This window comes from Amblyomma americanum, chromosome 7 (genome assembly GCF_052857255.1).
Source record: "Amblyomma americanum isolate KBUSLIRL-KWMA chromosome 7, ASM5285725v1, whole genome shotgun sequence".
Classification (NCBI taxonomy): domain Eukaryota; kingdom Metazoa; phylum Arthropoda; class Arachnida; order Ixodida; family Ixodidae; genus Amblyomma; species Amblyomma americanum.
This window is the reverse complement of record NC_135503.1, coordinates 125635566-125661590: the sequence shown is the minus strand read 5'-3', so window position 1 is coordinate 125661590 and position 26025 is coordinate 125635566. Positions and strand designations below refer to the sequence as shown.

The window sequence follows — 26025 nt, the reverse complement described above, 5'->3', positions numbered from 1 at the left end:
CGTACAGTCTCTCCCGTAACAAGTAACCGTAAGGCTAAAGGGTCATTCTACGCCAAACGTCCCAGAAGTTGCGCTCGACCATCTCCAATTTGTTCAAAAAAATTAATGGAAAATTATATTAATGTGCGTAATCAAAGCTGAAATATTGATGTCTAAAAAAATTGTTCGTGAGGTTAGGACAGTTTGAAGATTTAGAAGTGGTGAGAAACCAGGCACTCCTCGCTAACAAATAAAAAAATTCAAATCTTTATAAAACACTTCACCATCTTTTTCATGGACATTTGCACAGATAATGGCTTTCGCTATAATTGAAAGCATGCAGCTTTATATGGCATAAATATTTTTTTAAAAAATCCAAGAAATCTATGAGAATGTGCCATTTTTGTCGTTTTTTGTTTTAAATATCAACCTGCTCTCGGAAATTCGGAAATAGCGTTTTTTTTATCTAGATATGTTGTACCTATAACAAGTGTTACAGGTTAAGAAACTGCGCCCATCGAATTAAAAAAATACGAAAGTTGCAAAAAGTGCGTTTTAAGCCCAAAACACTCGTTAATTTCACCGTGAGGTGGTCTAAGTAAAAATACAAACAATAGCGAGGTACGTAGAACAGTTTATTCCTTTCATTTCTGAATTTTTACGAATGTAATTTTTGCTTAAAGCGAGAAAAGAATTTTTGAAGTTGAGCTCTCGCACCGCAAGTTGCGTCGTCTCTTAACGCCTCTTCACCGCAGAGCACGACACTTCCGACACTGTGGCCAGACGAAAGGTAGAATTCTTGTTCTCAAGCGAGGTTTGCGCTGCAGGCAAGCACGGGAACGTTGAGTAGTCGAACAGGTTTTCGTGGGAAAAGATTTTATTAGCGCTGCCGGGGCGGCACTTGCCCAAGTGAGCTAGTTGTTCGGTGTGGTTCTGTCGCAGTCAGTCATTCTTGCCGGCGCCATGGCAGTCGTAAGCAGCAGCATAAGAGCTTGTGAGACGTCTAACTGAAACTGACCAGAGCGATCCGGTGTTGAAACAATCCGCGACGCAGCAGCACCACTTGGTACCTGACCCTTTTGGCCGCTCATGCCCGGTTGGTTGAAATGTGATGTCTTGGTTGTATTTCATTTATTCAGTGCAAATTCTGCTTTAGTACTCCGGCGAAAAGTATAGAGGAGGCACTATGCTGGCGAAGCGCCTTCGTGCGTACGACGCACCTACGGGTGAGCGGGCCGCATTCACCGCCAGGGCGTCTCGCGTTACTCGGCGCAGCGGTGTGCACTTCGCACCTTCACGTGCGCTCTCCGCGATGTTATTCGGATACAAATAAAGCACTTGTGATGCGCCTGCCATGCCAGCTGCTCATCCCTCCTCGTGGTCCATGCGAAACAGCACGCTGAATACTCTTCTTTTTCTTTTCTTGGCCGCCCCGCACCAAAACGGGTCTGCTCGAACTTCGAAAGCAAAACGACCTCGTTTTACGCACACCACTCGCCGAACGCCACGCGAAATCTTCTTTAGTTCCAGCCCTAAAAATGCACGACAGAAAGTTATGGCGAACTGCAGTGATTATCTCGCCATAAGTGTTGCGCCATGCCAGATGCCGTGTTCTGCGGGAAAGAGGCGTTAAGAGATGACGCAACTTGCGGCGCGAGAGCTCAACTTCAAACTCTCTTTTCGCTTTAACCAAACATTACCTCTATAAAAATTTCAGGAATGCAACGCCATAAACTGCTATACGCAACCCACTATTGGCCATAAGTGTTGTGCCATTCCAGGTGCCATCTTCTGCGGCGAATTGGCGTTAAGAGACGACACAAATTTCGGCGCGAGAGCTCGACTTTAAAAATTCTTTTCTCGCTTTCAACAAAAATTACCTCGATATATATTTTAGAAATGAAAGACAATGTACTGTTCTGCGTACCCTGCTATTGTCTGTATTTTGATTAGACCACCTCAGGGTGAAATTAACGAGTGTTTTCGGCTCAAAACACACTCTTTGCAATTTTAGTATTTTTTTTTACATCGATGTGCGTAGTTTCATCACCTGTAACATTTGTTATAGGTAGAATACATCCAGAGAAACAATACGGCGATTTTCAAATTTTCGAGAGCAAGTTGATATTTAAAACAAAAACGGCAAAAATGGAAGAATCTCATACTTTTTTTGGATTTTAAAAAAATATTTATGCCTTACAAAGCTGCATGCTCCGAATTATACCGAAATCCATTATCTAGACAAATGTCAATGAAAAAATTGTGAAAATTGTTTTCTAAAAATTTGAATTTATTAATTACTAAGCAGTGCCTTGTTTCTCACCTTTTTAAATATTCATACTGCCCTAACATCACGAATAATTTTTTTTCGGCATAAATATTTCAGGCTTTGATTACGCACATTAGGATAAGTTTCCCTGGATTTTTTCGAGTAAATTGGTTATGGTCGAGCGCAACATCTGGGACGTTTGGCGTGGAATGGCCCTAAAACGACCGATGATGATAGCAGATGTCCCAGCTTTTATTGCAAACGAAAATACGGATGCATTGCAAGCATTTCTGTGAAGTGAGGTGCTACATGCAGTTCGTTAATCTCTTTTTTTTTTGTGCATATAAAGACGTGCCCACTATACTTCAGCTAAGAGCCTACTCAGTTGCTTTTCAAATGCGCCCGTGAAGCTAGGCACCTTGCCTACCCTGGCCAGTAGACAATTTTACTACGTAGAAGGGAGGAATACTGGGAATACAGCGCACGTCTAACGTAGCTTAAAACTACTCCGTGTTCGTCGCAGTGCGAGCGGCTTTTGTCAGCAGCATTGCGGAGCAGTGTGCAGCCATCCAGGCGACGTATGAGCGCAGCCTGCAGTGCCCAGCTTCACTCCATTAGCGACCGCGATGACACACTTTCCTGTGAAATATCCATCGACAATCATCTCTCTTTTAGATTCCTGTGTCACTGTTATGTCCACAACGCCCAGGAGTGACACATCAATAGACAGATATCTCGAATGGCTGGATAACAGGATTCGACATATTAGCAAAACCACGCAGTCTACAAAGATTTGCACCACATGCGAAGGAGCTGTTCCAAAGACTCACCGTGTCAGCCGGCCGGCGAGTTGAACGCTGCGGCACAGCGAGCAGCTAGCGCTCTCACCGACGGCTGCGTTGGCGAGAGATAAGCGCTTCGCGGTCTCTCTCTGTTGGATAAAAAGGTCCTATTCCCAGCCCATATCGGACGCAGGGAGATAGCGCCTTCGCTCGCGTTGCCGCAGTTCCGTGCAGCACAGAATAACCTGCTTCTCAAGGCTGTTAGACGGCAGAGAGCGTGCTTATGGCAAACACCAGTTAGCTCACTTGCTTCCAGCGGCATTTATAGCAGTCGAGTTTGCCAGGATCGGTGGATTCATTTTCTGCCGGTACAGACTGCCGCTCAGTGAGTGTGTGTCGCGATTACGTCGTGCAGGAGTCGCGGGAACGCTTGCTCCGGCTTCCGCATAAGTGCGCAGAATAAAGGACTGTTAAAGTTAACCAGGGCTCAAGCTGATAACGCTCATGGTTACATTTACAATACCGGCTCGAGAATATCAGCACCGGTGGTTCTGAAATACGATGCCTTGGATGCGAACAGAATGTGGCGACTCTAGCGGAGAGCGTGCACAGCGCGCCGCCAAACAGGAGGAGTTCAGCGTGGAATGCTCTTCCGGGGTAGCTTTTTGAGTCCGGCCTTTGGAGATATTGTGTGCCGTTGTTTTTAGTCCGCTAGCGATAAGATCTCCGATCTCGAGAAAATCGGTTGTCTGTTTAAGTGTTTGAAGCCAGCTAGACCTATAGAGAAATAAAGAAATATTGCCGCGACTGCGCCAAGCCCGGGTCTCGAACCCGCGGTGTCGCGAACAGATCAGCTACGCCGGCCACAGCCTGAGAGCACTATCCTATCGGCCGCAACCGATCTCGCGGTGCGCATTGCTCGTTGTCGTGTTCATCAATTCCCATCCGTGCGCAATGTGCGAGGACACGCCACTGTCGCAGCGCCCTCTTAAGATGCGTTGCGCGGTCCCGGAATTTTATAGTTAGCTATCACTAAGGTCCCCAATCATCGATTTCGTCGATCTTTGTCTGAAGCACGACCTTTAAACCCCAGCCTCGAGCCGAAAGCGAAATGAAACGCGCCATGGCAGCGCATACACCTCGCAATTGGCCTGTAAGCTCGATCGCCTGCAATGGTTTTTTTACATTGAGTTTTCGCTGCGGAGGACTGACAGGCCGACTGCTCTTTCTTCATGCGGATGAACTCATTAGGGACAAAGTTATGAATACAAGAACCACAGTGGCAGTAGTACTGCGGCTGGAGAACGACCAGTTGCTGATGCTTCTGCCCGATACTCGAGCATAGACAGATTCAGATGTAGGCACTCCTGCTGCATCCAGAGAAGTTGCGCAGAGGCCACTAAAGCTTGTCAGTCATCCTCGTAGATTTCATCAGCCATCATCACTGGTTCCTCCACCCCGTCATTCCCGTTCCAGCATTCCCAAAATTACTCAGTTATGATGTCTCCGTAAAGGAACACAGTTGCTCTACATAAGAACATAATAAACCCGCAACTTCTGCGCCACAGCATACTTGTTTCTCTGCCTCTCACGAGTGAGTAATCACCTCCATCATATTCCTTTAGTAGCAATCTAGGTTCATTTTTATTGAGTGCCGTGAGACTCCACTTGTCGGAACGTTGGCAAGCTCCCTGAAGCTGCCCCCGCTCTTGTTCACTCTGTGTTCGAAAGAAACCCATCTACCTGCCCTCTCTCCACTATGGGCTCCCGAGAAACAAGTTGTATTTGCATCTGAAATGCGCTGCACGTGCATCATGTGAATCAGAAAGGGAACCCTGTAAGGAACCCAGCGCCGGGGACCGCAACGCCGCCACTCGGCCGAGAGCCCGCTCCCGTCGCGACTGCTGGGTTACTTTTGGAGAAGAAGGTACATGTGACCGCAGAGAAAGCCTGCAGTACACGGTTCCAATCGCCCTCGCTCAGTATGACAGCACGCCAAAAGCACGAAATTGCTGGCCGCACATACTACGTGCTCACCTCTTATCAGCCAAGAAATGAGGGCGAGAGCGCGCCTTTACGTCACCCAGTTTACACTCGCAGCCGGGGAGCAGCATACCAGCGCCGGGGACCGCAACGCTGCCACTCGGCCGAGAGCCCGCCCCCGCTGTCGTCGCGACTGCTCAGTTACTTTTGGCGAAGGTGGTACATGCGACCACAGAGTAAGCCTGCAGTACACGGTTCCAATCGCCCTCGCTCAGTATTACAGCATGCCAAAGCCACGAAATTTCTGGCCGCACATACTACCTGCTCACCTCTTATCACCCAAGGAAGGAGGGCGAGAGCGCGCCTTTACGTCACCCAGTTTACACTCGCAGCCGGGGAGCAGCATACCAGCGCCGGGGACAGCAACGCTGCCACTCGGCCGAGAGCCCGCCCCCGCTGCCGTCGCGACTGCTCAGTTACTTTTGGCGAAGGTGGTACATGCGACCACATAGTAAGCCTGCAGTACACGGTTCCAATCGTCCTCGCTCAGTATGACAGCACGCCAAAGCCACGAAATTTCTGGCCGCACATACTACCTGCTCACCTCTTATCACCCAAGGAAGGAGGGCGAGAGCGCGCCTTTACGTCACCCAGTTTACACTCGCAGCCGGGGAGCAGCATACCAGCGCCGGGGACAGCAACGCTGCCACTCGGCCGAGAGCCCGCCCCCGCTGCCGTCGCGACTGCTCAGTTACTTTTGGCGAAGGTGGTACATGCGACCACATAGTAAGCCTGCAGTACACGGTTCCAATCGTCCTCGCTCAGTATGACAGCACGCCAAAGCCACGAAATTTCTGGCCGCACATACTACCTGCTCACCTCTTATCACCCAAGGAAGGAGGGCGAGAGCGCGCCTTTACGTCACCCAGTTTACACTCGCAGCCGGGGAGCAGCATACCAGCGCCGGGGACAGCAACGCTGCCACTCGGCCGAGAGCCCGCCCCCGCTGCCGTCGCGACTGCTCAGTTACTTTTGGCGAAGGTGGTACATGCGACCACATAGTAAGCCTGCAGTACACGGTTCCAATCGTCCTCGCTCAGTATGACAGCACGCCAAAGCCACGAAATTTCTGGCCGCACATACTACCTGCTAACCTCTTATCACCAAAGGAAGGAGGGCGAGAGCGCGCCTTTACGTCACCCAGTTTACACTCGCAGCCGGGGAGCAGCGGCCAGCGCCGCCACTCGGCGGAAAGCCCGCTCCCGCTGCCGTCGCGGATGCTCGGTTTCTTTTGGCGAAGATGGTACAGTCTTAGTCAAAAGCCTTAAATAAGTCCAAAATCTTTTCGCTTGAGCTGCATAACAGGGTCATTACGGCCCTATTAAAGACCGAATGACCTTGAAATGCCAGCAGATGGTTTTTTGCGGCAGAGAAGCTTCCTGCTCGACTTGTGTTTTCAATGATCCACTACACGGAGCATTCTAGGAACATTTATTTCGCTTCAACTTAACGCTGTGGCCTTAAGACTTTTCACCAAGATTGAACATGTGATCGCACAGTATGACTGCAATGCACGGTTCCAATCGTGCGGTTGACAGTGTGCTATGTGTTTTTGTTGCGAAAGTACGCCAGCAAGGCAGCCAGCTCGGCTCGTCGCGTGGTCGCACTTCAGCCGTATGCCGTGGCGTTGCCTAGCAACACCGCAGCCACGCTCCAACAGATGGCGCCGCCGTCGCAGCTCACTCCACAAGATGTGCTCAGCTGGGGTAGAGGGAGAGGAGGTCTCGCCTCGGGGTGTATGTATATATATATATATGCGCTTCACCTGAGTGGATTCTGAGGCGAAGCGTAACTACGTACGGCACGCGTCACGTCCGCAGTAAAAATACCTGATACCTGATTTAATATCTGCTGCGGGCCCTTGGACCAAAGATACTACTTATTTTTAAATTATGGCGGTGTGCTTGAAGCACTCTGGCACAGGTCTGCCCTGTGTTGCACTGCGTCCGGGATCGGTCCGGGGCAATAGCGCGCGCCTTTTCTTTCTATCTTTGCTCTCCTATCCTATCCCACTCCAACTTTCAGCACGCGGCAGCAAGCGTGGTTCGGTTTGAGCCAGTGGGCAGGCCCGTGCACTTTCCTTTCTTCCTAACCGCAGCAGCAAGACAGTGGATTCTAGTCGTTATGGAGAGCGCGAAATAGACGCAACAAGGACAGAACGAAGCGAGGAAGAGACAACGCGCTCAAGAGACGCCAGAAGAACGCGCTGCATGACTCGAGAAGCGTCGTAACGAAGATGCGGCTAGAAGTCGTGCTACGTCCCGGAGTGACTCTTCAACTCCGGAAGAGACCGGGTTGAGTTCTCGAGAGCGTCGGTATGAGACGCTGCGTAGACTACGTGGCGAGGAAACGAAGCTTTCGCAGTTCAACCAGGGTTAACCAGAAATAAATCACAGCCTTTTGTTTTTTGCAGTGTCTTTCGTGAGTGCGCCGATCAAAGTATAAAAAAGAAAATAGAACACTGCCCAGATTTCTAACTAGCCACTCCGCCTGCAGTGCAAGCTGCTATAGACGCCGAAGATCTCACAGTGCTGCTGCCGCGGTAATAATGAGCATGGTTTATAGATGCATGGAAATCAGTTTTTTAATGCTTATTTGAATAATCCGAAAATAATTGTTTAAATACGCGCCAAGAAAATAAATGCTATAATGTTCTGCCCATAGAACAAACCGATCCAAACGACTTTTGACCTTATGTTGGACAGCAGTAAGATGGAAATCGTGTCGACAGGCGGTGCCGTCCGAAAACTTTCAATGCTTTCTTTCCATCAGCCTACTCTAGAGTATGTCAAGTGCCTTTGTGTGGCGTTTGCGGAAACGCAAAGTTGGGACGTACAGGTGTGAGCAAAAGTGGAGAGATCACAGCTCCGGCGGCGGCTGAAGAGTTGCAGCATGCAGTGCTATCTCGTGCCACACTCTCGCTGCGAGAGGGCCCCCTGTGGCGGACAAACTTCTCTCTCGCGCGGGTGCTTATCAAGCTTTATAAATTTCTACTGTGGCATTGGCTACCCTGCTGCAGACGATCTTAACGAAGGGGAGTGCGCATCGCTAAGTGTTCAGGACATGGCGCTGTCGCGCAGTAACGGAGTAAGCGCGGATGGCGGCGCGACGTCCAACCACTGCGCTCCGGTGCGGTAAAGGCCGATTTGACTTAAGTTGCACCGATGTTTCGTATTTTCTCCACACTGAAGAAAGACGTGTTTGCTTCTACCCTGAGTTGCCAACTCATCTGCACGAAGGTTTCGCTGTCTAACGCATCTAACAGCGTATTCCAGTCGACGTCCCGGAACAAGCGTTCTTGCTAAATTAACCGGAAAGCGCGTTTCAAAGGGTGATTATGATTCAGATCCTGAGCTTTGATTGGATACCGCGACGCCGAAACGTATTTTTCGCTTCTTTTTTTGATGATTGAGTTGCCCTAGGTGGCAGGTAAGCAAAATTGGAGAGACCACAGGAACTAGTGTTATGCAGGGACATGTACTAACAAGAACTGTTTGCCAGCGACATCTGACGGCGCAAGCCTATATGCGCAGCGCGCCCTTTCTAACCTTGCTGTCCTGCTCACGCACACCTTTCCGTGCGACATGGGTTTTTTGTATAAAAAAGCCTCAAGAGGCTGCTCTTTGTTTTCGCTAGCTGTGCGATAGCATTTGCGAGCCGTCCTATCAATTCATCTCTATCATGAGCCGCTATTGCAGCCAAGCTCTTCGATGTGTCAGCAACAAAAACACGCGGAGTTCTTTCCTTTTTATTGCGTGCAATAAAGCACGGCTTCCACTTTACTCCCGCATCAACACCTGGAGACGAATACATCGAAATGAAAATCGGATGTTTTGTCAAATTTTCTGGAGGTGGTGGTGAAACATTTATTAGGAAGGGACAGGGTGTATGTTTGGATCAGCCCGTAAGGGACTGATCCTTACAAGCACTAAGCGGAGGTCTCCGGTTTGGGACTCCAGTGGCGTTGGCCGCAAACTAGGCGCACCCGACTAAGGCTTAATTGTTGGGCCTGTAAGTCGTGGCAGCCGAGCTGGGTCGCCTCCCAGTCCTCCAGGGTTGTGGATGGGGGGAATATCCTGGTTGGAGGGACAGGCCTACACCATGTGATAGGTGTCAGAAGACACCGCTCTACAGTGCGGGCAGCTGCCATTAAAGGAGGGGTCAAAATATTTTAGTGCTGCCGGGCACAGCAATGTATTGGTGAGAAGGCGGAGAAGGAGCCGCTCATCAGCCTCCTTGGGCGTTTACATGGGCGAGGGTAAAGGCGGTGACTATCTTAATAGTAGGTTGTAACATCTTTGAAGGTATAGACCAGATTAAAATGAGGTTCTTGATCGGGTGGTGAGGACAAAACAGCCCGGTAAGAGAGCGTGCGGGCGGCTGCGTCTGCTGGTTCGTTTCCTGCCAAGCCCTGATGAGCAGGGGTCCATATAAGGTAACGGTGTGCAAGGTCCGTATCCCGTATGCAATTTAGGTAGGTTGCATTGGCTAGGAAGGGAGGGCAGCCATGTTCGATGTTCCAACAGGCCCCTCGCGAGTCGGTGACTATGTATTTTGAATCGGAATGTGAGGCCGTGAGAGCAATCGCGACCTCTTCTGCTTGTGTTGCACTACGGGCTCTGAAGGTGAGGCCGTTAGCTGTGTTGCTGTTGTGAACCACCGCGACCGTGTACCATCCCCCGTGGCGAGGACCGGAGGCATCCACGTAGTATACAGCTGTTCTGTTGCCATAATGTCTGGCTAGGGCTTACGCTCGTGCAAGGCGCCGACCATTATTGTCTTCGTGTGACATGTTGGCTGCAAGAGGTCCCCATGGAGGGCGCGTCTCCACACTTATGGGATGTGAAACCTGTCTTCCGTGGGAGTGGTGTGTTGGAGATGAACTCGAGCAAGAAGGCAGCGACCCGACTCCCTTTGCGACAAGCGCGTCTACTGGTTTGTAAGGCGCTCCTCCCGGAGCTCCCGGAAAGTATCCACCGCCCCAACGTCCATAAGCCGGCTGTTTGAAGCAGAAATGGGGAGATGAACTCCTTCATTCATTCATTTATTGTACCCTTAAAGGCCCTTTTCGGGCATTACATAAGGGGGGGGGGGGGGGGAACAGTTGAAATACAAAGTAAAGAGAATAACAATGTTAATACAGTAAAATACAACACAATGCAAAAAGGATCTGGAATACACTGTGAAATGTTAAAATGCAGTTCTAATCAATACATGGTGGCGGATAGGCTAAATAGGAAATAGTAACAAGAAAAAATAAATGGTAAAAATCAAAGCATGAGGTTGTTTTTTTCATTTGATGTAATGTTCGATTAGTGCGTCTCTAAATTCACTAGCGTCACGCTTGTTTACGATGTGGTCTGGTAACTGGTTCCAATTTTCTATTGCTGTAGGTAGAAATGATTTATTGAAGGCTATTGTAGAACCATGTAAACGCTGAACACTCAGGGAATTGAAGAGGCGACGCGATGTTCGGATGGGAGGTAGGAGTAATGAGTCACGGAGGTAAGGAAAGTTGTAATACAATTTATGAAGAACGCAAAGTCGTGAGATTTTTCGACGGTTCTCAAGTGGTAGCAGATTGAGTGTTGATTTAATCCTGGTGATGCTGTAGTATCTGTCATAATTTGAGGTTATGTAACGTGCTGCGCGGTTCTGAATAGCTTCTAGGGTGTTAATTAAGTACGCCTGATGAGGGTTCCATATAGAAGATGCATATTGAAGTTTACTACGGATGAAGGTTTCATATGCCAATTTACGGAAGGGCACGTTTTACAATTTTGCGAAGGATGACTTCAAGGGCATCCTCCCCTTGTTTCCGTAGGTGGAGAGAAGGAGTCGAATAGAGAATTCGACTCGTTACGAAGGCGTTTGCACGCACTCTCTTCACTTTTGTTTACGTGAGACCTGGAGGAACTCGGTGAGAAATTAAGGAGCACAAAATACGTCGCGGCTTCGCGGTAACCACTATGAGCTCGGAACATGCCTACAGGGACAGAAAGAAATGATTATAAATTCGTATGCGGAGTGAAACACCAACATGGGCTGAAGCTCGAGCAGCAAACAAGGAACCTCTGATGACCACTGGGTTCAGTCTTTTTAAAGCGAAAGATTTATTGGCCTTGAGGCATCGATATCGACGTGGGCTGCAGTTTGACCTCCATTGGACCGCCGCTGCGCGGTAGCCTTCACAACGCTGCCGCTGAGTGCGTTTGGAGTCCGGGCCATCAAGGCCTTAGAGGTAACGAGGGTGCGGACGCGGCCGCCCGAGCGCATACCCATCGGGCACCTCATCAAGACTCCTCCGGCTCAGATATTACGCAACCGCTTCAGCGGTTCAGGTAAATTCTGGAATTCTATTGCAAACAGCATCGGCTTTTCTCGGTCCCTGCTAAGAGCCTTAGTAAAGCTGATGAGCGAACTTTCAGGCGCCAGCAGACCAACACTTAGTGCTGTCCCGCAATAGCATAACATTTTGACCCAAAATTTGATGGGCGCTGCCCTCCCTCACTGTGCGCTATTGTCCGATAACTTGCACATGGTTTGGGCCTGTCAGAATTATCCTTTCCATCCCTCAAACCTTTCCCTTTCCCGAGAGCCATGGGAGGCAGCCCTGCTCAACTGCTCGGGGCTGGAGTCTCAAAGGGCTCTAGTCCAACGGGCGCGAGTAGCGGCCTCGTCCAGTCGGGTTCCCGGACTAAGGGCTCCACCTACGTAAAGGGCCATTTTTGGCCTGCAAACACTCACTGAAAAATTGCTGATAGTCTAGCTCTGTTAGACCAGGATATACTTAGCGAAAGCGCGGAGACTTCTGCATCAGAAAAATGCATTCACTAGATGCGCCTTTATTGATGCTTTAACCTTGAGCCGTCGTGGCGGAGTGGTAGCGTCTCCGCCTCAAACGGCGAAAGCCCTGGTTCGGTTCCGAGCCTCGCCACAGGATTATTTTTTTATTCAGTTAGTGGGCGGGGGGTTTCAGTGGCTCCCATAGATGCCGCCACCGAATACGTTGGTTAGCGGTTAAGCGCAGGCTCTCTTAAGGCGCGTTTATAATCCGGCGTAACGCGCGCGCGCGCTGCACGGCGACGTCAAGTCGGCCAAAGCGAGACCCTCCATACTCCAACTGCGCTTGACCACCGAGTGCGCCAGCCGCCGCCGGCCCAGCCAGAGCGGTTCGGCTCCGCGGCGAGGCGCGCGTTGGGACGTCATGTGCCTCCTCGGAGCACCGCAACGGCGAAATCGCAAGTTCGCGGCCAGTAAAGCTTTCTCTCTAATAAAAAGTTAGCTCTAGCACCGCCGAGCATATCTTCTCGCATTCCTTCCTTTGTGTACCCGCCGCGGTGGCTCAGTGATTAGGGCGCTCGACTACTGATCCGGAATTCCCGGGTTCGAACCCTACCGCGGCGGCTGCGTTTTTATGGAGGAAAAACGCTAAGGCGCCCGTGTGCTGTGCGATGTCAGTGCACGTTAAAGATCCCCAGGTGGTCGAAATTATTCCGGAGCCCTCCACTACGGCACCGCTATCTTCCCTTCTTCTTTCACTCCCTCCTTTATCCCTTCCCTTACGGCGCGGTTCAGGTGTCCAACGATATATGACACAGATACTGCGCCATTTCCTTTCCCTAAAAACCAATTATTATTATTCCTTCCTTTATACATTCCCTTAAGGCGCGGTTCATGTATCCACCGAGATGTGAGACGGGTACTGCGCCATTTCCTTTCCTCCAAAACTAATTTTCAGTTTCCTCTTTCTTCCTTTCTTCTTTCTCTCCCCCTTTGTCCCTTCCCTTGCGGCGCGGTTCGGGGGTCTAATAAGATGCGAGGGGTGCTGTGCCATTTCCATTCCTCAAAAACCAAACAAAATAGCTGAGCCTTCGGCGTTCATTTGGGTTCATTGACATTGACTACGTTGTACCGGCCGTTTGATTTTCACGAAAGGAAAAGGCGCACAACTGGCTCCCCTGGTCAGTGGACACCTAAATATCGCTTTTATGTACATGGCGTTGTGTCAAGCTGCAAAAACTTGTTGATTGCGTTTCTGAACACTGGTTAGGCAGCGCGCCCATCTAGCAGGTGGCAGTGAATGGTTTGATCGCGAGAGGTTGGTCACCCAATGAACGCTGCGGCCTATTGCTGCAGTGCGCGTGTCTGTGACAACGTTGTCAGCGATAATGCATGCAGCCCACATCTCTTCTCTCTCTGTCTCTCTCTCTCACCACCGCCACGTGCCTCAAAGCGCGATTGAGGCCTCCAGTGACCTAGGGAGCCAGTTATGCGCCGTCTAGAATGTTGTCAAAGCCAACGCCAGTGAACACAATCAACTACGACAGCTTTCGCTTTGTATATCCTGGATTAGCTGAGCTAATCCACATTCATTTTTCCCACTGGCGCAGGGTATGCACATGATCCTACGCGAGTGCCTGCTGGCGCAACTGGGTGGCCGCGACCCTGACGCTAGCCTGCAAGTGTCGCCAGCGGCTGTGGAGGAGCTCTGCGCCTGGACCAACATGTCCGCGCTCGCCAATGTGCGCACGAACGCCGACGCAGACAAGGTAGCGCCCGTGATGCGCATGCGCGAGCAGGGGCTCTTGTTCGGCTTTAGGGCGCCTGTCGTCCGGCGCTGAAAGGCGGTATTGTTGTATTAAGACAAATTTTGAAATTCATTTACAGTGGCCGATGGTCCAATCTACCACGTTCTGATCTAATCACGCATGCTGTGTCGCTAGTGTCACATCAACTAAAGAACCAGCCGCCCTTCGTACAGCAAGCCGTAGAAATTCCGAGCTCTTCATGTATGTTTTATGGTTTAGAATCGCAGCCTTCGGTATCGGCATGCAGTGCCCATGAGAATTGTTCCGCACGACAAAGGGCACTTTTAACCGGGTCATTTATTTTTTTTCTGTCGAAAGACAACTGCGCCAACCGATAGACCGAAATGTAAAGCAAACAGAGAAGTGCTGTTCGGTACTGTAACTGTCGATCCCCGCCTACCATGAAGAAAGGTGCTATAGATATACTGCTGCACTGGTTTTGCTTTTATTTATGTATAAGGGCCAATTTAACGTCTGCCAACAAATGGCTCCCCCATACTGCTTGCCATAAAGTCGAGAGCTTGCCATCCTTCTTGACCGTCTTCTCAAGAGCTGGACGCCTCATCGTTCGGACAGAGAGCGAACGAGGGCTGAGAACTGGTGCTTCGTTGGTTCGCGCTCATGCCGAGCTTTCCTACCCATCATGAACTGCCGCCATCTATTGTCACTAGCGATCAACGGGTAAATTAACGGGAATATGTTCATTCATAATTAAAATGGTGCGCGAAGATGTTCATATCGATGGCTTACTCTTCCTTCGCGCTGCAGAATCTGGATTATAAAATGCTCCCCAGCTGCGCTTGCTCCGCAAAGTTCTGATGGTAATGGGAAATCAGCGGGATGTACGAAACGTTCAAAAGTCTCGGTCATTTTGATGCCCAGCGTCATGCAGCACGCGATGGCAGCAGCACAAACCAGAAGCGTTTGTCCAGATTTGCTGAGCTTGGCGAAAGTTGTTGCGCGCGACTTCTCCACGCAGTGCCCACTGGACGGCATGCTACTAAGCAAGAGGCGCTTTGGATTCTCGTTTTATTTGCAGCACTCGCCGGCTGCTTTGCTCCCCATTTGGACGAGACCCGTCCAAATAGTGTTGCACCTGAGAACGATGAGCCAATGAGCGAGTTGCGTGTCCGAAGTGAACGCAAAGGATCCTAGGAAAATCGTCTGTTACAGTTACTTCCGGTTCCAGTTTTCGCCCCCTGCTCGCTTGCTTCATCGCAGTCGCTGAATTGATATGTCTTATTCTAGCCAATTATTAGGACGAAAGCCCTAAATGGCACACTCTCCCGTCCGTCCGTCCGGCGTTTACATGCAGCGCCTGGGGTGACTCGTCGACGAGCGCAGCTTCCAAAATATTAAGGCGAAAGCATTTAATGGCTCATGATCGCGTCCGTCCGTCTGTCCGTTACGCTCTTCAACTCGATAAGAAAAGAAATCTTTGTGCCCGATGAGATTCGAACCACCATCCTTCCTTTCCGCAGCTGACCGTGCTAACGACTGCGCTCTTCTGCCAACGCACATGCAGTTCTCCTTGTCTAGGACGCTGGAGAGTGCGGAAAGGCGTGTCTGGAGGCTGAGATCATGGGAGTGACGAGACACCACGAAAGCGTCAGTCGCAAAACGACCCTTGTACGCATCGAACCTTTTTGTAGGCTCTCTTTTACGTTAGCATTAAATTCAGCTGTTCTTTGTTCATCGGTTGCTTATTCTTCACAGAGCGTGAACGTATTCACGGCATAAGGTAATAATCAGAGTCGCATTACACCGAGAGCAGTGAAAACATCCGGCACAGCGGCTGCCCGCGCAGTTGAGAAAAATTAGCTGTGGTTTAGCTCTGGTTAGCCCTAGTTGAATTGCGAAAGCTTCGTTTCCTCGGCACCTCGGCTATACGCAGCGTCTCCATTACGACGCTCTCGAGAACTCTGTCTGGTCTCTTCCGCAGATGAAGAGTCACTCCGGACGTGGCACGACGCTTCTCGACTTGTGTGGCGCGTTCTTCTGCCGTCTCTTGAGCGTGTTGTCTCTTCCTCCAATAGGACAAGTTGTCGGTCTAGTTGGTGCTTATCCATTCTTGTTGACAACGCTTAGTAGATTCTAGTCGTTATGGAGAGCGCGTAAGAGAGGCAACGACGAAAGAACGAAGCGAGGAAGAGACATTCTTGTTGACAGCGCTTAAAAACACGGACAAAAGACAAAACATGGAAGACGACGTAACAGGCGCTGAACTTCAACTTTATTCAAGAACCACCGAAACATTGCATATATACCCGAAGCACAGGCGCCAACAAGCGGCGAAAATTTTATGCACTCGTGGCAACAGAAATGATATGACAAGTAGTGGTAAAATGACAAAGGCTAAAAACCAAACAACTGAATAGGGCAGGAAAAAAAACCAGGGCAGGATGAGACAAAAAATAACTCTTACGATGTCATTTTAAAAAGAAAAAAAAAACCTCCGACACGTGAAATAGTGGTGCGGTTTGACTAAATGAATTTTCAAGAAGGGGTCCGATAACATTGAACCAAAACATACATATAAACAAAGATCAAACGTGGCGCAAAAATTAGAAAGGCGTAGTTGCAAGAAAAAAGCACGCAATGAAAACACAATGGTGATCGGGTACGCAACCGAAAATTTAACACAGGGGAAGCCAGCAATTAACGCAGCTAAACACAAAAGATTAAGTGCGCTGGATAGGCAAAAAGATAAAAACGGGAATGAGCAAGAAAGGCGATGATAACAAGAAACGCGGCTAAAGGTATAAGATGAGGTGCACTGAAACCGACAGAGAAAGATAAAATATCAACAAACGAAATTCAGCAACAAGTAGAAGTCTAAAACAGGCAAAAGATAATAATAAAAGCGATAAAAGGGAGATTGGCGAAAAAAGCAGAGAATGTAGCTCCTTTGTAAAACCAAGATCAAGTCAAACAGGTCCAGAAAGCAAGGCTAACTCTTTTTCCGACATTGAAACCGAGGGTGCGCTTACACATTCACCCTCGTGGCTGAAAATCTCGGTGGCTTGCACTATTTCACGTGTCAGCTTTGTTCCGGTGCTTTTTTAACACAGTGGCCTTTTTGGAACATCGGATGGCATGGCTTTTTTGGGTCGCAGTTTCGGCAGTGGAATGGGGGATTCCTGACTGATGTACTTGATAAGTCATTCTTGGGCTCCCTTAGCTTTTCACTGATGCATCGGCCTGTTTGGCCGATGTATGCCTTCGGACAAGACAAAGGAATTGAGTAGACGACGCCTTCCGCGCATGCCGTTGAGGGATTTCTGTGCCGAGTGGTGCATCCTCTGTTCCTTTTTTCTTTTTCATTTACAATCGACCAGAGCTGCGGTAGGCGCTGGGGGGCGGAGAAGACAACGTCTACTCAGCTTCCCTTCCAATTTTCTTAAGGTTGTGTGAAATGTGGTGCATGTAAAGGATCACAGCAACCTATTTATATTGCTTGCGCGCTTCGGCCGGTGGCGGGCTTTTTTTCGCTTTGATACTTTTCAGCACTTTTTCTGCAACAGAGCTAAGCGGCACGGAAATTCTTTCCAAAATATGATGTGTTGCCACCCCCCCCCCCCCCCCCACCAGCTACCCAGTCTAACTTGGCAGGTATTCCAGCTCACGCAGATAAACTGCCATCAGCACCAGATATCGAGAGTGTTGCGTCTCCTTTTACCATGCCTGAGTTGCTTGCAGCAATATAAGAGGCTAAACGAAAGACATCGCCCGGTCCCGGATGCCATTCCATATGAGGTGTACAAGAACATGAGTTGTGCTGTCCTCCCTCGACTTCTTGACACCGTTAACACAGTATGGCTAAACGGCTCTGTGCCTGACACCTGGTAATTGGCCACTGTGATCTTAATTCCAAAAGCAGGGAAGCCACCGACGAATCTTGGCAACTTCAGGCCTATTTTTCTAACATCTACACTGTGCAAGATGACAGAGAAAATGTTAGCCACACGACTGTCGTGGTGGCTGGAGCACAGCGGTTTCTACCACCCCCGCCCAAATTGGCTCCCGTCCATTCATCGGCAGTGAAAATGGTTTGGCTGTCTTGGCGTCGCAAGTTCTGTCATCAACTAGCAGCCACAGTGTACGTACCGTCCTCGCCATGGATATCGAAAAGGCTTACGATAATATAAGTCATGCTGCCATTTTGCATTCTATTGACATGCTGCATTTCCCTCTTCGAGTAAGCAATTTTATAAAATCCTTCCTTGAAGGCAGACGATTTGCCATACGCCTCAGTGGTGACTTCATAGGATCATTTCAATCTGTTCGCGGTGTACCCCAAGGCTCGGTGCTGTAACCAACACTGTTCAATATTGCCTTCATTCCTCTTGCATGGCACTTACATGATGTCCCTTACGCTAAGTTCTTACTGTACATTGATGATATCACGTATGGAGCACTCACCATGACCTGCTAACTCAAGCGGCGGCCCTACAGTCAGCCTTAGATATTACCGCCAATTACGCTACAGCCTACAGTTTTCAGTGAGCAAAACTACGTTCACGTCAGTGGCCAACCGCTGGGGACGCCGTAAACTCGTTGCCACGCCAATCCGGCTCCAACTATCTGGAACCCCACTTCAAGAATCTTCGACATTGAAAATTCTGGGTTTGTCGATACATCAGTCCGGAACGGGTACTGGCTGGCTTTCTCAGGCTAAAAAGCAGGCGTTGCAGACTTTTGGCCTAATCAGACGTATTGCGCCAAAACCGGCGGCGCTCGCTCCCATGTCGCACGACATTTGGTGAAAGCGGTTTTGCAACCGCGCCTCATTTACCAAGCACAGTTGCAACACTTAACCAGATATCAGTGGGATCGTCTGGAAGCCGTCAATCGAGAGGCAATGAGAGCTATCACTTGCCTTCCACGGATCACGCCGATCGTGGCACTTCAAGAAAATGCTCAGTTGAATACCCTTGACGAGCTTGTGCAGCAGCGCCGTGATGCTCGTAGCCTTAAAGGGACTATGCACCGAATAAAAAGTCACTTGTAAGTGTTTTCCAATGCTTAGAAATGATGCTAAGAAGCATTCACACCAAGTATGAGTCTTCAGAACTGAGCCGGCAATTTAATATGAACTTTTAAAAACCGTGCTTTTTTTTAAAATTCGCGGGCCGATTGATGTGCTCGTAGTGACCGATTTTGGAACTAAAATCGTGGAAGAAAGACGTCACACTGCCAATGACGTCGCCAGGCGCCACCACACGCTCTCATTCGCTGGAGCCACGGCAGCCACGACGTCACGGACACACTTCCGGTAGCCGTGAAAATCGTCTGCTCGTGCCGCCGCGCGACCTCTCGGGCAAGCTCGGGCCAGGGCGTTGCCTTCATATGGTTTAAATTTTCCTCTGCCGCCTCCTTCTGTTTGTGAGTTCCGGAGCCACTCGCACGGCTCTTCGTGCGCACGCATAGTGCTAGATGCCATCGCGGCCGTGAAAGCGAGCAGTCGTACCTCGAGGTCCGGTTTATTACTGCTAATTACCACAGATGACAAGCAAAGAAACGCGACGCGCGCCGCAATTCAGGAAGGCGAAGAGACCGGAGAGATGCCGCCACGCCGCCGACGCTGCTGCTGGGGGGCTAGGAGCGACAACCGGAAGTTACAAAATAAACGTCAGCGGATGACGTATTCATAGGCGGGGCCCAGTCTCAGAGCTGTTTTTTTTTTTTTGAAAGCGAAATTTATTGCCCCAGGGCATCAATGATTGGTGAAGGTGTGATGAATGATGCAGTAGAGATTAAATGAATGGAAAAAGGTTAGCTGATTTGATGAAGTCCAGTAGAGAACGATGGTACGGTCCCTGCGTCCAGGCAATGTATGAAGGAGGGTTGCTTGGTGAAAGACCTGCTACCATCAGGTGCCGGATCCTTGTAGGCTTGAGAGCTGGGAAGGCCCACAGTAAGTGATGAAGGTCGGCCTCAATGTCCTCGTGTTTACATACCGGAGCCACTGGCCGAGCAAACAATTCTCGGTACTGAGGCCACTTCCGAGTGATGGCTGGTGTGAGGCCAACCCCGACCCGGATCCTCCTAAGCGCAACCTCCTCTGCACGGGTAAGACAGCGGGGGAGGGTTACCGCACACGGAGGGATGAGAGCACGTGTGCGGCGCCAGAGGAGTTCCTTTCTTGATGAAAGGAGGGTAAAATTGTCCAAATGAAGGAGCCGAGGCGGTGATGAGTTTGTATTCGCAAGGCGGGTCGCTAAATCTGCCTGCCTTTGATAGGTCAGCAGATCCCCGGGGACCCACTCAATACGTACTGGTTGCGGATGCGTGCCGCGAGCGGTGGATGTTCTGACATATCGTGGGACAGCGGCTAACACGTCGTAGCAACAGGAAAACTTGAAGGGCGTCAGTGCGGATGACAACGCGGGCCGCAGAAAGCATAGTTAAGTCGACCACAGAGCAGAGTGCTTCTTTGAACTGCAACGAGCTCAGCACAAAAGGACGAAGGGGGTTCCGTAAGCAGAAACCAAGAGGTTTGATGCAGGGCAGGTCTGCACGGGCAGTAGATAGCTGTTGTTGCTTTGCAGTCTTGTATGCTTGCGTCTACGTAGACAACAATGGATCCTTCAGGCAGGCAAGCATCTTGTTCTTCAAATTTCTGGCGAAGCAATGATGCCGAATGAGCAGATGTTGGCCGGCGATTATCTGTTGGCTTGTTGTCGCTGACCTGTACAAACTTCCATGGGGGAAGAACTGGCGTTGGCGGCTGAAGAATGGAGTGTGACGTTGCATAAGTCCTCAGTGCATGCGTGGAGTGCAATAGACTGGCCTTAAGGCTGTGCGCTTCACGGCGCTGCTGCACCAGCTAATCAATGGTATTGAGCTGGGCATGCTCTTGTAAAGCTATGACCGGTGTGATGCGTGGAAGGCACGTAATGGTCCTCATAGCCTCTCGGTTCACGGCTTTAAGGCGATCCCATTGAGCTCTTGTAAGATGTTGAAACTGGGCTTGATAAACAATACGTGGCTGCAGAACTGCCCTCACTAATTGCCGTGCAACGAACGAGCCTGCTCCACCAGTTTTAGGGGCAGTTCTTCTAATCAAACCCAAAGTCTGAATAGCTTGCCTTTTTGCCTGAGAAAGCCATGCAGTTGCTGATCCTGATTGGTGAATCATTAATCCAAGGATTTTTACACTCGGACTTTCCTGTAGTGGGGTTCCTGATAGACAAAGGACGGATTGGACTTGCAGCAAGTTTACGGCGTCCCCAGCGGTTGGCGACTGACGTGTATGTTGTTTTATGCACGGATAGCTGAAGTCCGATGGATGATGCGTAATTACAGGTAACATCCAAGGCAGATTGAAGGGCAGCCTCCTGAGTACGGAAATCTTGGTGAGTACTCCACACCGTGACGTCGTCAGCGTACTGAAGAAATTTTATATGACGGATGTCATGTAAGCGCCAAGCCAGCGGGATGAAAGCAATATTAAATAACGTCGGCGACAATACTGATCCCTGGGGCACGCCGCAGAGAGGAACAAATGATCCGACCCCTTCGCCGCTGATGCGAATTGCAAATTTTCTGCCTTCCAAAAATGATTGGACAAGACTACGCACTCTCAGAGGGAGATGAAGCATGCCAATGGAGTTCAGAATGGATGCATGACTGATGTTATCATATGCCTCTTCAACGTCCATTGCTAAAACAGTACGCACATTGCGGCTGCGGGTAGATGACAAAACTGCAGATGCTAAGACAGCCAACCCGTCCTCTGTACCAATATATGGACGAAAGCCGATTTGTGCTGGGTGATAAAAACCGTGGTGCTCTAGCCACCATGAACGTCGTGTGGCTAGCATTTTCTCCGCCAGCTTGCACAGCGTAAGAGTTAAGGAGATAGATCGCAAGTTGGCGAGGTCCGTCGGAGGCTTTCCTGGTTTCGGGATAGAAATCACGACAGCGGATTTCCAGCTCTGGGGCACTACGCCATCCAACCATACTTTGTTTATGGTGTCGAGTAGTTGAGGGAGTACAGCGCTATTCAGGTTCTTGTACACCTCGTACTGAATATTGTCCGGGCCGGGAGCTGTTTTCCGTTTCGCTTCATCTATTGCAGCCAGCAACTCAGGCATAGAGAATGAACACGCAATTCCATCTACGTCGACATCAGACGGCATTTGATATACATGCGCTGGGATGCCTGCCATATTTAAACTAGCGGATGAAGAAGGCACAGCATCGTATTTCGGAAAGAACTTTCGCGCTGCTTCTTTGACGAAATCATCAGGCGGCAAGTTAGCTGCGAAGCATGCGGTTGCCGCTGCGTCAGTCCAACGGCGACCGCGTTCCATTGTACGGAATGTTCGCCAGAGAGAGGCATTCGAGGATTTTGCAGAAATTGTTCGCACCACGCATGCCACTGCCGCCGAGAGAGATCGCGTTCATATTTGTGTGCCTTAGCTGTAAGATAGTGCAATCGCATACGTGCCTGCGACGAAATAGGGTCTCTCGTAGCAGCCAGCTCGGCTTGACGGCGTGCCGCCCACAAGTTAACAAGGCCGAGATCTGGTGCCGGTCGACCAACATCAGTCCAGGTGGTAGTTGTAGCACTGTTGAGCGCTGTTTGTATGCGCTCAACAAGGATTGGCGAAGAATCTGAGGAGAGATTGTCCATACAGGAGCGGAAACTGTCCCAGTTGATCACAGAACATTTGTAGCGTAAAGGTCGGAAATGTGAGGTGTGAAGACCGATGATGATAGGGTGATGATCACTTCCCCAGCAGTCTGGCTCCATGTCCCAGGAGGCATTACCCGGTCCCGACCACCACGTCAAGTCTGGAGCGTAGGAAGCACTGCGAATTTGACGCACTGGCCGTGTTGCTGTCCCAGGATGGTTGAGCAGCACAAATTGGGCATCCGTGAAGGCGTTCAGTACACGCCTGCCACGAGGGCTTGAAGTGGGGTACCCCAATCCTGGTGAGGGGCGTTAAAGTCGCCTCCGACTTAAATCGGACGACCGGGATACTGCCGACGGACACTTGTTAACCAGCCAAGATTAATACGGGAGGAAGCACCACCGGCTGATCTAACGTAAAATGACTAAGACGTAAAATGACGTAATAGCTGTTTTCTTTATTTTTTTCTGGTGCTCCTCGTGTACGAGTTGAGGGGGGGAGAGGAGCGTAATATTTAATCGTCTATATCTTCGCTGTCGTTGATGCTAGCTCAAATATTCTTGCACTGGGATGACGAGTGATCGAATGCCTATCTCTCGTCTGCTTTACGTAATCTCAATTAAGTTATTGCATAGTTCCTTTAAGGCCACCCTTTTACATTCACCGCGAGCACTCCGGACCTTTGCTTCATCACACACCATACTGTCGCCGCCACCGTCAGTTCTTCTTCCATAGTACTTCGTGCAGCTGAGCGACAACAATCCTACCGATATACGTCGCCAACCTCACCTTATGCGGCATCGTCCCTTCGCGAGCGAATCGCGGAACAAGATAGTCACCTACCCCGCGGCTCAATTATTATATATGTTGATGCCAGTATCCAGGACTGTGTAACGACGACTGCACTTTACTGTCCCTGCCAGCCTGCACTTAACAAGACGGCCAGGTTTTGATTCGCGGAACCCCCTACTTCCTTCTGTGCTGAGCTGCTTGCTATACAGGATGCGCTTCACTCTGTAGTAGCAGTTACCTTGCTACCTACAGCCCACATTATCATCCGTACTGACGCCCTTCAAGCAATTCGTCTGCTACGACGCGTTAGCCGCAGCCCAGAAATGTGCCAGAATATACATTGCCTGGCGGCTCGCATCCCGCAAGCCATTCGAATTGAGTGGGCCCCACGTGACTTACTCAATTCACAAATATCTGCAGATTCTGCAACCCGCCTGCCAACCCTACCCACGTCAATGCCTAAATTCCTCAGTATGGATGACGCTACCCTCCTTCTCACAAGAAAGGAACACCTCCGGCGCCGCACACGTGCTCTCGTCCCTCCGTGTGCGATAAGCCTCCCCCGCGGTCTTACCCGTGCAGAGGAGGTTGTGCTCCGGAGGATCCGGGTCGGAGTTGCCCTCACTCCTGCCGTAACTCGGACGTGGCCTCAATTTCGCCACTTATATCCGCGCCTAGGATGTCCAGTCTGCAACTCACAAGACACTGAGGCTGACATTCACCACTTGTGGGATTGCCCGGCACTGAAGCCAACTAGAATTCGCCACCTGGCAGCAGCGGGTCTCCACCCAGACAACCCGTCCTTATATATTGATTGGACGCAGGGGCCACATCACCGCTCCCTCCTCGCCTTAATTAGATCGGCACATCTTTCCTGCTTTATTTAACGCCCACCCACTCTTTACTTTCTTTTCTCTTTTCTTCCTAACCCCCCTTATGCCCAGAGGCAATAAACAACGCTATCAAAAAAAAAAGGTTGCTCTTATCCCTTACATGCACCACATTTCACACAACCTTAAGAAAATTGGAAGGGAAGCTGGAGTAGACGTTGTCTTCTCCGCCCCCCAGCGCCTACCGCAGCTCTGTCGGATTGTAAATGAAAAAGAAAAAAGGAACAGAGGATGCACCACTCGGCACAGAAATCCCTCAACGGCATGCGCGGAAGGCGTCGTCTACTCAATTCCTTTGTCTTGTCCGAAGGCATACATCGGCCAAACAGGCCGATGCATCAGTGAAAGGCTAAGGGAGCCCAAGAATGACTTATCAAGTACATCAGTCAGGAATCCCCCATTCCACTGCCGAAACTGCGACCCAAAAAAGCCATGCCATCCGATGTTCCAAAAAGGCCACTGTGTTAAAAAAGCACCGGAACAAGCTGACACGTGAAATAGTGCAAGCCACCGAGATTTTCAGCCACGAGGGTGAATGTGTAAGCGCACCCTCGGTTTCAATGTCGGAAAAAGAGTTAGCCTTGCTTTCTGGACCTGTTTGACTTGATCTTGGTTTTACAAAGGAGTTACATTCTCTGCTTTTTTCGCCAATCTCCCTTTTATCGCTTTTATTATTATCTTTTGCCTGTTTTAGACTTCTTACTTGTTGCTGAATTTCGTTTGTTGATATTTTATCTTTCTCTGTCGGTTTCAGTGCACCTCATCTTATACCTTTAGCCGCGTTTCTTGTTATCATCGCCTTTCTTGCTCATTCCCGTTTTTATTCTTTTGCCTATCCAGCGCACTTCATCTTTTGTGTTTAGCTGCGTTAATTGCTGGCTTCCCCTGTGTTAAATATTCGGTTGAGAACCCGATCACCATTGTTTTCATTGCGTGCTTTTTTCTTGCAACTACGCCTTTCTTATTTTTCGCCACGTTTGATCTTTGTTTATGCGTGTGTTTTGGTTCAGTGTTATCGGACCCCTTCTTGAAGTTTCCTTTAGTCAAATCGCACCACTAAGTAACGTGTCAGAGGATTTTCTTTTTCAAATCACTTGGTAAAAGTTAATTTTTGTCTCATCTTGCTCTGGTTTTTTCCTGCCCGCTTCAACTGCTTGGTTTTTAGCCTTTGTCCTTTTACTACTACTTGTCATATCATTTCTGTTGCCACAAGTGCATAAAATTTTAATCGCTTGTTGGCGCCTGTGTTTTGGGTATACATATGCAGTGTTTCGGTGGTTCTTAAATAAAGTTGAAGTTCAGCGCCAGTGACGTCGTCTTCCATGTTTTCTGTCTTCTGTCCGTGTTTTTATGCGCTGTCAACAAGAATGCCCCTTCCTCGCTTCGTTCTTTCGTTCTTTCCTCTCTTTCGCGCTCTCCATAACGACTAGAATCCACTGAGGCGAAGCGCATATACCCGCCGCGGTGGCTCAGTGGTTAGAGCGCTCGGCTACTGATCCGGAGCTCCCGGGTTCGAACCCGACCGCGGCGGCTGCATTTTTATGGAGGCAAAACACTAAGGCGCCCGTGTGCTGTGCGATGTCAGTGCACGTTAAAGATCCCCAGGTGGTCTAAATTATTCCGGAGCCCTCCACTACGGTGCCTATTACTTCCTTTCTTCTTTCACTCCCTCCTTTATCCCTTTCCTTACGGCGCGGTTCAGGTGTCCAACGATATATGAGACAGATACTGCGCCATTTCCTTTCCCCAAAAATCCAATTATTATTATTATTATTATTATTATTATTATTATTATTCCTTTCCCCATAAAACCAATTTTTATATATATATATATATATATATATATATATATATATATATATATATATATATATATATATATATATATATATATATATATATATATATATATATATATATATATATAAGAGAAGTGGGCACTTCTACAAAGACACTTTTATTTATCAACGTTTCGACCGCGGTGAAGAAGACCGCACCGCGGTCGAAACGTTGATAAATAAAAGTGTCTTTGTAGAA

At 49.4% G+C, this 26025-nt stretch overlaps 2 protein-coding genes across 3 annotated transcripts in view; one reads left to right on the top strand and one right to left on the bottom strand.

The window, feature by feature from the left end:
* The window catches only part of LOC144099535 (serine dehydratase-like), a 78746-nt gene extending 75523 nt beyond the window's left edge, over nucleotides 1-3223 (bottom strand). The window contains exon 1 of one of the 2 annotated variants that reach the window (XM_077632913.1): nucleotides 3079-3223. The gene's annotated coding sequence lies outside the window, so the exon portion shown is untranslated. The remainder of the gene's footprint in view (nucleotides 1-3078) is intronic. The other variant, XM_077632914.1, reaches the window with a different exon arrangement.
* The window catches only part of LOC144099536 (uncharacterized), a 325768-nt gene that overhangs the window by 270901 nt on the left and 28842 nt on the right, over nucleotides 1-26025 (top strand). The window contains exon 4 of the mRNA XM_077632915.1: nucleotides 13467-13625. Within this exon, the coding sequence (XP_077489041.1) occupies nucleotides 13467-13625 (159 nt within the window). The remainder of the gene's footprint in view (nucleotides 1-13466; nucleotides 13626-26025) is intronic.